This window comes from Notechis scutatus, chromosome 1, assembly GCF_049901735.1.
Source record: "Notechis scutatus isolate UNSWTSFEM ecotype Mainland chromosome 1, rNotScu1.2, whole genome shotgun sequence".
Taxonomy (NCBI): Eukaryota; Metazoa; Chordata; class Lepidosauria; order Squamata; family Elapidae; genus Notechis; species Notechis scutatus.
In genome coordinates, this window is record NC_142009.1 from 225,004,964 (window position 1) to 225,023,999 (window position 19,036).

Below are 19,036 nucleotides of genomic sequence, written 5' to 3' on the forward strand. Positions count from 1 at the left end.
CAGAGTTTAGCTGCACGCGACTGAACTTGCTCCAACATGTAAAGCAAAACAGAGAAGCCACCTGGGTCAAGCCACTCTTAATCTCCCAGTTACTCCTTGAACAAAAGAGTGATCATGTTTCAGAGAATCATCAGGTGGCATTGTGTCTATGAAATGAAATGTCTTAGAGCCAAGCAGCACAGTTTCTCAAGTATAAGACTAGGCCTAAGGCCAGGGGTGGGATTCAGCCGGTTCGGGCTGGTTCAAGCGAACTGGATGTTAAATTTACATCTGGTTTGCTGAACTAGTAGTTGAACCAACCGGCTGGCCCGCCCACCCCGCGCTGCCCCTCCCTCCCTCTACGTGGCCCATTTTGATTGCAGGAAAGTGCAGGGTCCACGCAGAGGCCCTGGGAGGGCATCAAAAAACCCTCCTGGAAGTTCCAGGTCTGGAAACGGGCCTGTTTCCAGCTTCCAGAGGGCCTCCGGAGCCCGCGGGAGGCCTTTTTGTCCTCCCAGAGTCCCGAGGGAAGCCTCCGGACCCTGGGGAAGGTGAAAAATGCCCCTCCCGGAAGTTCTGGTAGGCCATGCCCACCCAGCAACCAGTCAGAGAAACGGTCGTTGGGATTTTTGAATCCCACCCCTGCCTAAGGGCCTATGTAGGAATTGGATGAGTGTTAACAGCCTGAAATTTAAGGAGCCAGTGGTACCCTGGAAAAAGGTTTCTGCATCTCTTTGTTGCCATCTAGGCTTTGGTCACATTTTTGCAGCTCAGCAAATCTGGGGAGGGCCCCTCCTGCTTTTTGCAGTTATATTGTGGGCACTGAGAAGAAATCCTACTTTAGGGGAAAAAAAGAAAAGGAAGGGCCAGGTATGTTTGCCAGCTAGAGAGAGGACATAAACAGGGAGACAGAAGACCTCCCCTTCCTGTGATTTCTCATGAGGGCAGCTGGGATAGTTTTGGGTTTTTTTGCTTCAAGGAAGCAGGTTCTGAAGTATTTCAGTGCTGGCAGCCAGAGGCGAGAAGGTTGCCTTCTTGCAGCTGGGCAGGAAATAATTGCCACTTGTTCTGAGATTAATACATTGGCCAGAACTTGGAAAGGATAACAAGAGGAATCTGTCATTGCAAAGAATATTAAACACTCCAAAGAAAATGGAAGGGGGGTGGGGGTGGATGGAAGCAGCTTTATCACCCAAGCTGCCCTCAGTCCGGAGCTTTCTCCAAAGGGCCCTGGGCTTCCCTTCCAACATGGTTTTCCTCAAAGGAAGGTGTTTTCTGAGAGGAGAGCTCTGAAACCTTGCCCAGAGAATGGTTTTGTTTCTTTATTAATACCAGGCTGGGCCTCATTGTGACTAATTCACCCTCTACTTCCAACTTTGGGCAGCTCACAATAGCACATTTAATGAACAGTCCACCGCTTTATGAACTTGCAACATTTAATGTTGAAGGAGACCTTCGCACAGACCAGCACTACACGGGGCTTTCTCTTAAGTATTACGTGGGGGGTGCTATTGAGGCAGATAAACCTCTGGGCCTTCAAAACCAGGGTTGGAATGGACCCACATACTCGCACTGTGCATCACTTTCAAAGGTTATTGTTACAGTAGTTCAGCAATCCATCTCCTGCCTATTCTGTCTCTCTTTGCCTGCCCATCTCTCTCTCTCTCTCTCTCTCTCTCCTCTTCCTCCCCCCCGTCTCTCTCACACATGCACACCCATTGATTATGCACCTTTGTCTGGTACAGAGGACGTTCCCTCCACCCTTTCTTACTCATCCCAGCACAAAAGTTCTTTGTTTTGTCTCTGGGTTATCAAGGAGCCCTTTATCTCCTCCTTCAAGCCAGGACTGGTGGGGGTTACAGGTGAAGAAACAGCTGAGGCTGAGGGCCGAGGAGAACTAGAAAACAACAAGGGCAGCTGGGAACAGAGGAGCAAACAGAGAGCAAGCAAGAATAAGATAAGATAGAGAAATGCAAAATATGTTAGGGAAAGAGATGGAGGGGGTATAGAAACCTATTGTAAGCTCTGGGAAATGCTACGGCCACCACCTTCTCCTTCAGACCCTGGACTCCTCCCTTCATCTCCACACCTGTGGCTTGGTGGGGGAAGGGGCGGGCTAGATCCAGACAATGTATGAATTCTTTCATGAGGGAATCTAATGAGGATTTTCTTTAATTTCTGTGGCTGAGTGTCAAAAGAAATAATTGCAATGCTTATATCTCCACTTTGGGGCATGTAGACGACAGCAGAGCGCGCGCACACACACATTTGCAGAGTGCTTTTGATGTTTTGCCACTGACACCCCAACATGATCATATAAATAAATCTATTAGTGGGTAGGTAAGTAAATTTGGACTGAGCATTTCTCATTCTAGTACAGTGTCACTCTTGGTACCCCCTCTTAATAAACATCAGTATGATCCACGAAGTGCATTTTTTGTGAAAGCCTTAAAGACCTGCTGATTTATATAAACTTTCCCACCCACCTTTTAAAATAGTATTTTTAGAGCTCATTTTGCTAGAGTGGAAATTCCTTCCCTCCCGCTACGCACTTTTGTAACCTTCTCCTTCAATCCTTTTGATTGCCATTGTTAACACCTGTACCCCTTACTCCTTCCCTAACTCCTTACTACTAGGAATCACGCCAAACTTGCCAAGATTAACCTCGACTCATTATCACTTTTGTGACAAGCACCTTCAGGCTCTGAGCAAGAAGTTTTTCCATAGGGGTGTTGTTCTTTGCAATCACAACGTAACCCACTTTTGCAGGAAAACTGCATTACAGAATATATCAAGGGTGCATAACCTGTTTCAGACCTAGTACTGTATTTTGTCTTTATTTTCTATCTAAGGACTACAACTTTAATAACTGATAGAACCATTTTGCAAAAATTGAGAGAACCATGACAAAAATAGACTGTTTTGCACATGGGTTGAGGCATCAAGCTAAAAGCCAGGAGGTCATGAGTTCATGTTCTTCCTTAGGCCCAAAACCAGCCGGGTAACCTGGAGTCAGTCACTATCTCTCAAACCTAGGAAAGAGGCAATGCCAAACGACTTCCCAAAAAATGTGCTAAGACCATTGTGGAGAATTGTCCAGACAGTCGTCAAGAATTAATGCTGATTGAAAGGTTAAACACCCCCCACCCACACACACACAAATGCACAGCAAAATAAGGAATGGGCTATCACTGCACCCTAAATGGTCAAAGGGAAAAAGTAGTAGGGTTTTTTTTTGGTAAAACTACCAAAATGGTAAATTTTGTATTTAAAAACATACCATGATACTCTTTGATTCATTAGAAATTTTTGTAATGAAGTATGAACAAGTTTCAGTATTGAAGCTGTGGGAAGAAATATCCATCTGGTTCAGTTCTAAGCTGGGAGAAAGACACTGGAAACATGGAGGCTGATTGGAAAGATGGTTTATTGATGAAGCAGAACCACATGGGTTTGTGGCTCTGGTGCAGATGACAAAATGGAGTTGAGAGTGGGGTTTGTTATACCTTCTTTGGGCTTTGCACTTGAGCTTCCTGTTCCTGTGCAAGAGCATGTATTCTATTGGCTATTGCCAGATTCCTATGGGGTCATGTAGGGGTTATTAGGGGTCATAGCTGGCTCTATAGGCAAAAGAAGAAATGCAAATCCTAGCTGCTTGTCTGAGCTAAATTTGGTTGAAGTTTGGACTGCTCTGGGCTGCTTCTAATCCTACCATTCTGCCTTTGTTTCAGAATATCCTCTCTTGAATGGATTTCCGCCTGCAGTATTTGCTTTGCCTATGGATAGAGCTATCTAGATACTTGGCTTCCTTTTTCAATAAGCTCTTTATCTTTTAAGTGACATCTGCTGTGGGCTATTAAGGAAAGTGGGGGTTGCTTTCTGCCTTAAAAAAACATGTTTCTCTATTTCTCCCTTTAGGGAAATATAATATTCTGTCTTTTTAAAAACGTTTCCCAAAATATTCATTCTTCTAGCAGAGGGGTAGCTGCTGACTTTCTACATAGCCCTGTAGCTAATGATCCTATAATCTTTGAGACACTCTGTTATCCCAGGCTAACCTTGCTATAAAAGTCTTGACTCAGAGCTTCCCAGGCTTTTGGGGCTCATGGGCCAGTTCTGATGTTAAGAGAGTGCTGTGACTTTCTGGTGATATAGTCGCCACAGCAAGGGCTTTTCATTTACAAAATGGCTGCCCAGAGCATTCAGCCTGTCACAAAACACCGCTTTCCTCAAAGATAAACTGAAAGCTGAACACACACAATAATTTCTCCAAGAATGGGTTACAAAGCAAAGTTGGAAACTGAATCTCTAATGATAAATCACATAATTGCTCAAATAAAGCACAGCAAAATGCCCATTCTTCAAAAAAGCAAATATAGTGATGTTTCAGAGAAACACACATACTGATGATACTCCCGACAGAAATGCAGCAGAGTCAAAATCACACTCCTTCTCCCTCCTACATCTTATAGTTTCCCCAGGATTTTCCACACTGCTTTCCAACTTACTCTCCCCAGCTTTATCTTTTCTTTTAACAGTCTTTTAACAGTTCAAGGTATCATTTTGGAGATCTCATTAATCGAAATGAATACAATGTTTGTTTTGCAAAAGCTTTTTCTCTTCCTCCAGGTAAATAATTAAATATGGGGCCAAAAAGTCAGGTCAGGTGAATGTCATCCTGATCCTGCATTTATGGTTAATTTCTTTGGCTAACTCAGAAATCACCTGCTGTCATCTATTCACATCCATTCCATCCATCCATCCATCCATCCATCCATCCATCCATCCATCCATCCATCCATCCATCCATCTACTCCTATCTATCTATCTATCTATCTATCTATCTATCTATCTATCTATCTATCTATCTATCTATCTATCTATCTATCTATAATCTATCTATCATCTATCTATCTATCTATCTATCTATCTATCTATCTATCTATCTATCTATCTATCTATCTATCTATCTATCTATCTATCTATCTGATCTATATTTATTTTATCTATCTAATATCTATCTGATCTATCATTATTATCATTATCTATCATCATTATCTATCTATCTATCTATCTATCTATCTATCTATCTATCTATCTATCTATCTATCTATCTATCTATCTATCTATCTATCCATGTCTATCCATCTGTCTGTCTATCTATCATCTATCTATCTATCTATCTATCTATCTATCTATCTATCTATCTATCTATCTATCTAATCTATTGATCTATATTTATTTTATCTATCTAATATCTATCTAATCTATCATTATTATCATTATCTATCATCATTATCTATCTATCTATCATCTATCTCTCTCTCTCTCTCTCTATCTCTCTATCTATCTATCTATCCATTAACTAACTGTCTATCTATCTATCTATCTATCATCTATCTATCTCTCTATCTATCTATCTATCTATCTATCTATCTATCTATCTATCTATCTATCTATCTATCTATCTATCTATCATCTATCTTTCATCTATTTATGAGATTAATTAATTGCCCATCTGCCTCATAGGCTCACAAAGGAACTGATCTGAGTGTGGGATTCAGTTTTTTTTACTACCGGTTCTGTGGGTGTGGCTTGGTGGGTGTGGCAGGGGAAGGATACTGTAAAATCTCCAGTCAGAGGTGGGATTTGCCAGTTCTCCGAACTACTCAAAATTTCCACTACCGGTTCTCCAGAACTGGTCAGAACCTGCTAAATACCACCTCTGGATCTGACCTGACCTGCCTTGGCCTCCTAAAGGGTTTTCCTTAGTACTTGAGCTAAATCAGAGCTGAAAAGAAGATGATGGCCCAGCTCTCTCTGGGAGGTAATTCTGAAGCTTTATGATGTCATTACTGCTCCATGTCCACCCAAAGGAAAGCACCCTTTGCTAGCGGAGGAGAATGGGACGATGAGAAAGGAAACATCTTGAGTGGCAGGGACATCAAAGCCCTTCAACAGAAACCAAGAGACTCTATAACTCTGGATACAGTAGAGGGGTGTGTGGCAAGGCACACTAGCAACTCACTGCTGGTTGGTGGAGGATACAGGTGCTTTGTGAGGTCACTACTGCTATGTGTTCATCTAAGTGAAAATACTATCTGCAAGTAAGAAGAGCATGGAAGATTAAGAGGGGGCAACATCTCAAGTCTGGCCGGGTCATCTAAGCTCCTGTGGTGAAAGAACACCTACGCCTTTTAGTACATTTCCACTTCTGACTGACAAAGATGGCTCATGAAATCGACTGGATCAACAGCAAGGCTGGCGTGTGCAACATTACCTCCTACAAGTCCAAACAAAAGAAAGAGGACTCTGAACGTAAAATGGTTTGCTTTGTTAATGTTGCCAACCTGAACACGAGAGATGGGAATTTGGGCCGAAATGTTTTTAGTGACCAACCTGACCACATCAACGACCCTGCCGGTGAACTCGACTTACGAAACCTGGAGGAGAAGGAGGTCATTGTAATCAAGGACAACGAACGAAGGAAATGCATGAGTACCGACGGAGCGGTCTGCCTTTTCAAGCCAGGTTCCTCGGAAGGTGTCAATATTGTCAACTGGCTCAATAACGATCTCCAGAAATATGCCTTTGGGTTTGAACATGCACTAACTCCTTTCAGGACCTCTCAGAAACTGAAGGTGTTTGATAAGGGATCTCAGAACAACAATAACATGGGTTCCAGCAGTTCAATGGCAGGAAATTCAATGGCAGAAACAGGAAATTCAGAAGATCTTGCTTACTATGCTAACAAGCTCTGTTCCTTAGTGGTTGAGATGACACGGAAAGAGATCAAGGATAGATGGGAGAATACGAGAAAATACCTATGCCAAAACATTAATTCTTATAATGCGGGAAGGAGAGCTAGTGTAACAGAAAGCAAACCATCTTCCGAAGACGAAGGCAAGGAGCAGGAAGGACAGTATGATTCTACAAGAACAAGAAGATCAGAAGATTATACTTCTGTCAACAAAGGGTTGATGTTACATGCAAACCAGGTGGCTTCAGACATGATGCTCTCGTTCCTGAAGACCATAAGTGTCCAGAAGGGAAGACACCCTCCAGCTGCGTGCATTGTTTTAAAAGATGTACTTGTGAATCATGCCAAGGAAATAGTCTCAGACTTGATAGATTCCTCCATGAAAAATTTACACAACATCACCGGGGCACTCATGAAAGACTCCGATTTTATTTGCGGGGTGAAGAAGAATCTCTTCAGTGTTGGAAGCCAAAAGTCCACAGAGGTTTTGGAAGCCATGGTGAGGCGCTTGTTCAAGCTCCTGGCGGGAGATGACAAGACTCGGGCACAAAGTTTAGCTTTTACCTCGTGTAAGTTAGGGGCGCTGGGGAACCAGAGAACTCAAGGCATGCAATTTGCATCCCTGAAAAGTGAGTGCCACAGCCAGGGGAAGGACAGAATGGGGGGACCAGGAGGACCAGGGAAACCTCACGCCTCAGGAAGTCGGGGGCTAGACAAGCAAGTGTCAGCGGATGTGTATGGAAAAGAAATTCTTTTAACAGCCTTAATGCAGATACAGCAGCACTTGTTAGAAAAAACCAAAAAAGCCAGAATCCGGGAAAACCATGCCAACTCATGTGGCTATCTTCACCATGACTCCACCTACGACAGAAGCAGTGAGAGAAGCCTGAAGCGCTCCTCGAAATCTTACGAGGGAAGACCAGACTGCGACGGCAGAGACAAAGGCAGCGTCCTGTTGTCTGTGATCCAGAAGGTCCTCCAAGAGATTGGTTTCAATCCCGAGGACCTGTGCATGGACAAGAACCGAGGCTAGACAGCAGAAAGACCCTACAGGTGTAGAATCTCCTCTTCTGAACCAGCCCAATGGAGTAGCAGATCTGTAGGACAAGATGCAGCAGATGGACAAGAACATTTATTGATCAACCTGTGGGATGCAAATGATCTCTTGGTTTTAGCTAATTAGGTGACATCATCACAGCCCCATTGCAAGCTGCGGTGGAGTGAATTCAGATTGGGTGATTCAACGGTAGCTGGGCAAGATCATCAAATAAAAACTAAAAGAAGAGGAAAGAGAGTTTGTCATTTATTGCTTTCCTCTGAGCTCAAGCTGTAAGCCCCATTAACAACCAATCCTAGACCATCACATCAATTGCAGGTAGCCCTCGACCACAGTGACCCCCAAAATTCCTATTGTTATGCAAGGCAGTGGTTAAGTGAGTTTCCCCCCCCCATTTTATTTTGCTTTTCTTGTTGCAGTTCTTAAGTGAATCACTGCAATTTTTTTAAGTTAGTAACACTGTTGTTAAGTGAATTTGGCTTCCCCATTGACTTTGCTCATCAGAAGTTCGCAAAAGGGGATCACGTGACCCCAGAACACCATCAATATGAGCCAGTAACCAAGCAGCTGAATTTTGTTCACCATGGGGATGCAGTCATAAGTGTGAAAAACGGTCATAATAAGTCACTTTTTTCAGGGCCATTGTAACTTTGAGCAGTCACTAAATGAATGGTTGCAAAGTGAGGACTATCTGTAGTGACTGGGGGGAGTAAGACCCTATGCATAATACCTTTTTCCTAATTTTTGGGGACTTTAGCAGATCTTCATTTCAGCTAGTATTTCCTAACTTTTCAATTCGGTAATAACACAAGAACAAACTGCATTTTGGGGTTGGACTAGATGACCTACAAGATCCCTTCCAACTCTGTTGATCTAATTGAAATCTACCCCAATGCTTTAGGAAACCCAAACAGTTCCATGATTTATTTTGCATAAGACGGCCACATTCCAGCCTAAATACTATGAGGATGCTCAATAAATAGCAGATGCCATCCCTTCCTACAGGCATCCCATTAGCTAGCTGAGTGTGACGACCCAGGGTGGGATACAAAATAAACACAGTCACAAAAACAGGTGAAGCCCCTTTTATTCCTTCACTTTGCTTCAAAGCTCCAAATATCCTTGACTGGAGACAAAAAACTCCCCCACAAGCAGTTACGAAAAAGAGGAAATGCCGTTTAAACTAAAAATGCCTATAAATTATAAAGAGTAAAAACAACACAAACCACACTGAAGCAATTAAGGGAACCATGCAAGATAAGGGCTTGAAGAGGTCCACAGATATTGGAACACACACTGGGAAGGACACCAAACTCAGAGAGGAACAACAGACTAGAGATATTTCCACGTTTTGTTTCCAGCACTGGCCCATACGCATGTCCGTCCTTTTAACCAGTTCTCACAGCTGCAGCCCATGAAGGGGATCAAGGCCCTTTTCTCCCCCGTAGACCATGCCATTCATGTCTCTCCCTTATCCTCTCCTCCCTGTGTGCCCTAGGATGGAGAGGGTCTGGGTCTTCCTCTGACTGCCCAGCCAGCCTCTTTCCTTCCCCAGCCTCCTCCACAACCTCCACAGCCACACTTCCACTCCCTGTCGGCTGTTCCTCCTCTCCCTCAGAGTCGACTCTAACCAGGGCATGACACTGAGAGTTGGTTTCCAATTTTGTTATAGACCATAATTTATTTTATTTATTTACTGCCAGCCCTCCCATGTAAGCCAAACAAGAAACACGACTAGATGAAATCATTCTACTTTATTGTTAGACTACATTAACAGAATCTTACCTCCTGCCATTACTTTCAACTGCTTGATTTTTCTTAAGTTTGTTCTTCTGACCCTTGGGGGGGCTCCTGCCTCTCTTGTCTGATTGTTTCGAAGGCAGCATCTCTTCCCCGTGCAGGCCACGCCTACCTTGCCTCCCGCGAATGGGAAAAATATTGCAAAACATCACATGACGGCAACGTGATGTCGCAAGTTTGATACCCGTGTCTTAAATCCTCCACTCATTCCATTACACGTGCTGAATTTACACCTCGCCTTTCATTCAAGAGTTCAGGAAATTCAAAACGCATCATTGGGTGAACTGTGAATAGCATAGCATAGCATAGCATAGCATAGCATAGCATAGCATAGCATAGCATAGCATAGCATAGCATAGCATAGCATAGCATAGAATAGAATAGAATACTTTATTGGCCAAGTGTGATTGGACACACAAGGGATTTGTCTTGGTGCAAATGCTCTCAGTGTTGTGAATGAATAAAAAGTAATAAACCTAAATGCAAAGCAGGTTTTGGAAGCCTGCACATTTGATTGGTCCTTAAACAATGAACAAGGATTGGTTCATAACAAGCCTCTGATTGGCCAAGTTTAGGACACTTCTTATTGGTTAATAGAGTAACAGCCAACCCTATAAAAGGGGCTACTGCTGCCCATAGCCTTGCTCTGTTCTGTTCTATTTACTGTTATTAAAGAGTTGAAGTCACTGGTCAGATGTCTGGTCTCCATTATTCTCCAAACATAACACTGGCGACGAAGGTGGGATCCGGAGACCGAAGAGCTGACTGAGTTACAGAGCAACCAACAGAGCACGTGGTCGAACACGCACCATCAACGGCAACATGACCAGCGGTGTCGTACCACCCGCTCCATTCAACCCAGAAACCGAAGACTGGGAATCGTACATGGATAGGTTCCAGATGTTTCTGGAGACCAACAATTTGAAAGATGCAACAACCGGCAAAAAAAAAGAGCTATCTTTCTAACTCACCGCAGGCCTACCGTGTTTAAAATGGCAAAATCGCTTGCCAAGCCAGCAAAGTAAAGCGATGGACTGGGACGTCCTCGAGCCTTTGCTACGGGCTCACTACGCGCCCACCATGCCAACCTTAGTCAGAAGACACGAATATTACCAGAGGGACCAACGGAAGGGCGAAAGCCTTGCCAATTACATCGCGGACCTCCGCAACCTTGGAGGCCTCTGCGGATTCTCCGACTTAGAAGAAGCCCTCCGGGACCGCCTGGTTCTGGGCCTAGAAGATGGCACGATCCAGAGCAAAATTATGGCTAAGGGGACATCAGCCTCACCGATGCCCTTAAAGCCACTGCAGCGGAGGCGACCAAGAAGTTGGCAGCCCGAATGCGCCGCACCAACGCACCGCTACGTCAACTCGCCAAAGATACCTCGCCTCGCTCAGGGAGATACCCGGTATCGACTCACCACAAAGACCTAGAATCCCCATCAGAAAGCGATGAGGAAGAGGTCAACCGACTCCGAACGGACGAGGCCAGTTCACACAACCCTCATCCCGACCGTGTGCGGGATGTGGGCGAATCACCCACGATCCAGCTGCAAATTCCTCGGCGCACTCTGCCACATTTGCGGGAAAAGAGGTCACATCGCAAAGGTTTGCAGAAGCAAACAAAACTCCAAACCCCGACAGGCCGAATGCCAGTCTTCAGAATTCTTCGGCACACCCGAAACAAACTGAATCACCAATGGGGAAGCCACTCCTACAGAAACAAACCGTCCACCACTTCCACCAGGCGTGAAGAAACCAGGCGGGAAGAGACCCACCAAACAATTACCATAGGCCACGCTACATCCCTTGATGCCGGGAAAATCCGGTAGAGGTCGCAATCGAAAACAAACCTTGCATCATGGAGGTGGACTCAGGATCATCCCTCTCGATGGTGTCCTGGAAGACGCTTCAACAGCTCATCCCGGCGATTCGCCGCCAAGACCTAAACCCTCAAAGGGTTATCCTCAAAGATTACCAGGGTAACCAAATTCCCGTTGTCGGGTCCCGCCGATTCAGGTCTCTTTCAAGGACCGCACCGTCGCACTGCCACTGACTGTCGTGGACCGTGACCGGCCTAGTCTTTTAGGCCTTCAATGGTTCAGACCACTTGGAATCACTGTGGCGGAGTCCACCGTGCCGAGAGCAACGATTGGGAGGAAGCCCTCGTGCAAGAATTCCAAGACGTTTTGCGAACGGACTAGGCAAGTACAAGGGGACCCCAATCTCATTTAGCTTGAACCCCGAGGTAGCACCCATCTGCCTTAAGCGCGGCGGGTGCCGTCGCCCTGAAACCTAAAATCGATGAACAACTCGATAAACTGATAGAACAGGGCGTGTTGGAACCCACCGACCACGCCCGATGGGAAACCCCAATAGTGACGCCTATCAAGCCTGATGGGTCACTGAGAATTTGCGGAGACTACCGGGCCACCTAAACCACGCACTCCAGCAAAGTGCATATCCAGTGCCGGTAGTGCAACACCTGCTCCATTCCTGGGTGGCGGGAAAGTTTTCACTAAACTAGACCTAGCGCAGGCTTATCAACAATTGCCTGTAGATTCAGCCACCGCGGAGGCGCAAACTATCGTCACGCATAGGGCGCATTTAAATGCAACCGGCTCCAGTTCGGGGTGAGCGTCGCCCAGGAATCTTTCAAAGCTTAATGGAAAGGCTGTTACAAGGGATAAGAGGGTCGTACCGTATTTCGACGATGTGCTCATCGCCGCCCGAACAGGGACATTCTAGAAAAACGACTCCGCCTAGTTTTACAAAGGTTCCAAAACGCAGGCCTCAGAGTCAAAAAAAATAAATGCAAGCTATGTACCGAACGGGTGGAGTTTTTGGGATACCTCCTGGACAGTCAAGAAATCCATCCCACTGAGGACAAACTAAAGGCAATTAAGAAGGCCCCCACTCCAAGGAACAAGGCAGATCTACAGGCGTTCCTTGGACTTATCAATTTTATAACGTCTTTTTACCCAATAAAGCAACCATAGCTGAACCATTACATAGACTCTTAGACAAAAAGCAACGTGGGTTTGGGGACAACGTGAACAAAACGCTTTCCAGCAAGTAAAGAAATTGCTAACTTCTGATTCTGTACTTATGCAGTACAACGAGACTCTGCCGTTAACTATTACTTGTGACGCCTCACCTTTTGGCGTTGGAGCAATCTTGGCCCACGTCTTACCGAACGGAGCAGAAGCTCCCGTCGCATTTTTTCACGAACTTTAGCTAAAGCTGAAAGAAATTATAGTCAGCTGGATAAAGAAGCTTTAGCTATTGTGGCGGCAGTTAAAAGGTTTCATGAATATGTGTATGGGCGTGCGTTTACAATAATTACTGATCATAAACCACTACTGGGGATTATTGCGGGTAATAAACCAACCCCGTATATATTGTCCCCCAGAATGACCCGCTGGTCTGAATTCTTGGCGGCGTACAACTACACCTTGCAGCACCACCCGGGAAATCAATTCTCCACGCTGATGCATTGAGCAGAACACCGCTTCCAGAATCGGTTGAAGATCCAGCCCCAACCATCACAACGTTGCAAATTGAGACTCTACACGCACCGCCATTGACGGCGAGAGACATTGCCCTCGAGACAAAATGAGATCCGGTCCTGCAACACATCTTACGCTGGGTTGAGCGTGGGTGGCCAACAGAACAGCTATCACCTGAATGGGCGCCCTTTAAAGCACGCCAAACCGAGCTGTTTTCTCAAAAGGGTTGCATCTTGTGGGGCGATAGAGTCGTAATCCTGGGCAAACTGCAACAAACTGTTTTAGCGGTATTGCACGACGGACATCCGGCATCGTGCGGATGAAAGCACTCGCACGAAGCTACGCTTGGTGGCAGGGAATCGACAAAAGAATCGAGGCCTGGGTCGCCACTTGTCAACGTTGCCAAGGCGTCAGCAACGCCCCACCTAAAGCAAGCCCAACCGAATGGGAAACCCCTAGAGGACCTTGGTCCTGTATCCATATTGACTTTGCGGGGCCTACGAAAGGGCACACTTTCCTTATTACAGTCGATGCCTATTCAAATTGGCTCGAGATCCATCGAATGAGCACCACTACAACGGATTCAGTTATCAACAAATTAAACAGGTTATTTGCCACACATGGTTTTCCGGATGTCCTCGTCTCGGATAACGGCCCACAGTTCACAGCATTACCATTCGAACAATATCTTGCTGACCGGGCATCCGCCATGCGTTAACCTCGCCCGCGCACCCTGCGGCGAACGGGCGTGCAGAACGCATGGTACAGTTCGTAAAAAAAGACCCTCCACAAAATGGAATTCGGGAGTTTCCGGTTTGTCGGCCCGCGAGCGGCAGGGATTTGCGGCTGCGCGATCCTGCCGCGCTAGCCGTTTTGGGGCTCTGACCCAGACGGGTATGGAGCTAGGCTGCCCTGCAGGGGCAGCTGAAGGTAGGGGATCCGGAGAAGGGTTTGGGGTGCTGCAGACCCCTCCCCGGCCGGCAGAACCCCCTTTTCCCAGGACGGTGCAGCGGCGGTCCGTAATGGCCGCCACAAAGAAGCTGGCAGCCGGGTAAGAATGCGCAGGAGGAAGTGGAGAAAGTGCTTGAGAGGAGAAAGTTTTTCTTGGTTCCTAGGACTCTAAGACATATTTAACAAAATTCCTGAAAAGCACGACTTTCTGAATGATACCTTCGAGAAGAGGAAAAAAGCGGCAGTTTAATGGTGCTGAAAGGATAGCTTACCCTCTTTTTTACGGAATAAAAAGTGAATATTAAGAAACCTATTTTTTTAGGTGGAAACTGGCTTTAAGCGATGAGTGGGAAAAGAGAGGACTAAAAAAAATATTTGTATGCTAAGACTTTGTTGGAGGAGATGCCTTAAGGATTGAAAGACTAAAATATATTGCAATAAGATTTTAAGAAACAGATTTGGACTTTCTTTTTCTTTAATTGATACTACCCTAGGAGGAGAGAGTGGGAACTCTGTCTTGGTTTGGACTGACTGATAACTTTGGGATTGTCTTATTTTTCCTTTGGAATATTCTGGCTGTTGTAAGAGAAAAGAAAAGAAAAGATTTATAATGGCTTCTTCTATCGAGGAACTGAGAAAAGATTATGAGCAAGCAAAACAAAATGGTAAAGCTGGTTTGAAAGAAGCCTGCCTTTTTTTTGGAAATGGCGTTCATTAACTATCAACAAACATTGCAACAGATGAAGACAGCAGAAGAAGAACAAAAGAGGAAGCCATCTTTAATAAATCTCAGAACTCGACCAAGAGGGAAGGAAGAGGGAAAAGAAGAGAAATAAAGGACTTAAGATTTAAAAAAACATTTAAGAAAGGGAAAAACAAGGTGCAAAATCAATATAAGGATGGTAAACAAAAGGGAAGAGGAATACGACGGAGAAGGGAAGCCAGTAAGGCAGAGGCTAGAAGAAGGGGGGTAGAAAGGTTTGTTGGGAGAAGAAAGAAAGGGAAAAGGTGGAGAAAAGTTACAAAGTTTTGAAATTAAATGGGAAAAAAAAAATTTTTAGGGATAAAGGATAAGTATAATTTCTTCAAAGAGATTTTGCAAGGTACATAAGATGATATTGTAGTATTGTATCAGAAATAGAAAATTTAAATGGCTTGAGGGTTGATAAGAGATTAAAATGTTGAAATGTTAATAATGATTGGTTTGAAAATATAATATGAGGGGAGATTTAGAATATTAAACTTTAATTAAAGAGTTTAATAAGATTATGGTATTGATGTTATTATAAAACTTTCATTATAGTATTTTGTTTTTAATATTTAGATCTATTGTTTAACTATGTATTTAATTGTTTTGGATGTATTATTCAGTTAGAAGGTACCAAGCAAAATCGGATTGGGTATTTTAAAGATTAATTTGATTAATTTAGTGGGGAGATAGAAAGGCATCATACTCTGATTAGTGATTTCAGGAGAATTTTTTTCTTTTTAAAAGGAATGAGACAAAGGTACAATAGAGAATGGACAAAGATATAAATATAATGACTCAAATTAAGATGATTAATTAAGATAGAATTAAGAAGAGTGAAATATGTGGAGAAGTTAATATAGAAGACTTAGAATGATAAATAAAATAAGTAATGATATGTAAGATGAGCATGAATATAATTGAAGTCCATGAAAAGAGAGATACCTGGGTCCAAGTTACTTTCCAAAAGATCTTTTTATGTTTTGTGTGTTGTGTGTATATGTTTTTTTTGGGGGAGAATTAATAAAACCTTGTAGAAATATAGAATGAGAATAATGGTAACTAAGTCAGAAAGAAATAGATGAAATAATAATAATAAAATTGAATAAGAGTAAAGAGAAATAAAGGGAAATTGGATAAGAGGTTTTTGTATGTTTATATGGAAATGGTTTAAAACAGAATTATAGTTTATCTGACTTGTTAAATTTATAATGGAAAAAGGTTAAACATGTAATGGATAATGATGACTTGTGTGTTTTGAAAATTAATAAAACTTGTTTAAAAAAAAAAAGGAATTCGGAAACATCGACAGAAAATCAATTGAATTTTATTATTGCAGCACATCACGCCCCACAGCGTTACTAACAAAACGCCCGCCGAACTTCTTATGGGGCGGAAACTACGATCACACCTCGACAGGCTCCACCCCGCATACGCACCGAAAAGCCTTTCGGCTCCAGCAGCAAATGCCGGGAATTTAAGGTAGGTGATTTAATCTTTGCCAAAAACTTCTCCGGCGACCCTTTATGGATACCGCTACCGTTACCCACCTCACTGGGCCTAAATCTTACCGCCTGCTAACAGGCGATGGCAGGGTGTGGAAACGCCACATAGACCAACTCCGTTCGAGATTACTACCCAGCGCCAATGGCTCCCGGGTTCACCAACTGAGGGGAGGAAATATCGAGGAAATTGACTTCGATATAACGGATAGCAGGCCAACGGAAACCCTACGGCCCAGCGAAGTACCGGGGATTGAAACGCGGAGGGAGTTGACTTTTCCATGGGACTTGAACACGGGGAAACCGAACTGCGAAACCCGAAGAAACATTGATTGGCGGAAACAACAACAACGGAAGCAGCACGGAATCACCGTGCAGCGAAACGGAACTTAATAAAGATCATCCAAACGCTCCACGGAACCGGACTTAAGAACAAACCCGGTGGAGCCACGGAAATCATCCAGACAGACCAAACGGCCTGTCTACCTTGAAGATGTTGTTACAGCTCCCTCAAGCGGAACCCAAGGGGAGGGTGTTGTGAATGAATAAAAAGTAATAAACCTAAATGCAAAGCAGGTTTTGGAAGCCTGCACATTTGATTGGTCCTTAAACAATGAACAAGGATTGGTTCATAACAAGCCTCTGATTGGCCAAGCTTAGGACACTTCTTATTGGTTAATAGAGTAACAGCCAACCCTATAAAAGGGGCTACTACTGCCCATAGCCTTGCTCTGTTCTGTTCTATTTACTGTTATTAAAGAGTTGAAGTCACTGGTCAGATGTCTGGTCTCCATTATTCTCCAAACATAACACTCAGTGTACATAAAAGATACATTTGTCAAGAGTCAAGAATCATTAGGTACAACACTTAGTCATAGGGTACAATAAGCAATCAAATCATACTAGGAAACAGTCGATATAAATCATAAGGATACAAGCGACAAAGTTACAGTCATACAGTCACAAGTGGGAGGGGATGGGCGATAAGGAGTGATAAGAAGATTAACAGTAATAGTAGCAAACTTTGTAAATAGTTGGACAGTGTTGAGGGAATTATTTGTTTAGCAGAGTGATGGCGTTCGGGGAAAAACTGCCCTTGTGTCTAGTTGTTCTGCTGTGCAGTGCTCTATAATGTCGCTTTGAGGGTAGGAGTTGAAACAGTTTATGTCCGGGATGTGAGGGGTCTGTAAATATTTTCACAGCCCTCTTTCTGACTCGTGCAGTGAACAGGTCCTCGATTGAAGGCAGGTTGGTAGTAATTGTTTTTTTCTGCAGTCCTAATTACCCTCTGAAGTCTGCGTCTGTCCTGTTGGTTTGCAGAACCAAAACAGACAGTTCTAGAGGTGCAGATGACAGGCTCAATACTTCCTCTGTAGAACTGGATCAGCAGCTCCTTGGGCAGTTTGACTATAGTATACATAGTCTTATTCCACACACAGAGATATATGTTACCTCTGCTGAATTATAAACAGAAAAAAAGAGCCATGAATTGTAATACCCAGATTGAGCTAAGGAAGTAATAGGATAAGTATGCAAGAAATAGAGCATCATCGAACGCCAAAGTGAGGGGTGATCATCCCAAAGTCCAAACCAGTCTATAGTGTCACTCAGAGATCAGTAAAATTAATTCAGGAAGTCAGTTTGCAACTCAGAAGATGGATCTATACCACCCCCTGAACAAAAGGAAAAAGATTAGTGATAGCCTTTGATATTTCCAGTACACAAATATTATTAATGTGTATCAAACAGTGCCACGAGCAATAACTTTAATAGTCTTGCAGTTCACTTTCCTGTTATAGTTTGCCTCCTGGAGTTGTTGGTGCTCCATCACTGGAAGTTTTGAAAAATAGATTGGACAACCATTTGACTAGAAGGGTATAAGGTTTGCTGCCTTGAGCAAGACATTGGACTATAAGACCTCTGAGTTTCCTTCCAGCCCTATAAGTCTATCTTCTATTAGAAGAAAATCAATTAGCTTGCCTGAAATTACTGCCTCTACCCATATTTCAAATTCACTATGAGGATGACAAGGATGGAACAGAATGACAAAAGCAGCAAGCTTCTACAGATGCTGACGGTATGCTATCGTGAACCGAAGTACCATTTATTCCCAATCTACCATTCAAGTGTTCATGGAGAAATCCATTTACCTCTTATAAATGCAAAACACCTCAGTAAACTAAACTGTGGGGTTGTATTACAAAATTACCTAGTCAGCCTTACAGCAAAGCTGGGCTTTGAACCCAGGTTTTCTGGTTGCAATCCAGCATTCTAATCAGGGGTGGGATTCAAAATTTTTAACAACCAGTTCTGTGGGTGGGGCTTAGGTGGTAGGCGTGGCATGGTGGTCATGTGACTGGGTGGGCATGGCTTGGTGGTCATGTTATTGGCTGGGCGTGACCAACTCAATATCACTCACATCGAGGCACACATCTCCTCGCCTGGCTTCTCATGACTGTGGTGATGCTGCAACAGTCGTAAGTGTGAAAAATGGTCACAAGTCACTTTTTTCAGTGCCATTGTAACTTTAATGTTAACAACCGGTTCTAGCGAATAGGTGCGAACTGGTAGAATCCCACCCCTGATTCTAATACTCTATGCTGTTTCTGAAATAGTTCCCTATTTGGAATCCAGCACTGGGTTCAGGATATTTCTTCTAGTTATGGAGGGTCAAGAAATAAATGTCCTAACTTTAGAATTAGTCAAATTATTCCAACTAGAATTAGGAAA

The 19,036-nt window shown here is 43.8% G+C and overlaps 1 protein-coding gene across 1 annotated transcript; it reads left to right on the forward strand.

Moving 5' to 3' along the window:
• The first annotated feature begins 6,206 nt into the window (after positions 1-6,206).
• Positions 6,207-7,772, forward strand: LOC113410697 (A-kinase anchor protein 4-like). Its single transcript, XM_026665355.2, has one exon. It carries the CDS (start codon positions 6,207-6,209, stop codon positions 7,770-7,772), a length of 1,566 nt encoding a protein of 521 aa, XP_026521140.1.
• The last annotated feature ends 11,264 nt before the right edge of the window (positions 7,773-19,036 follow it).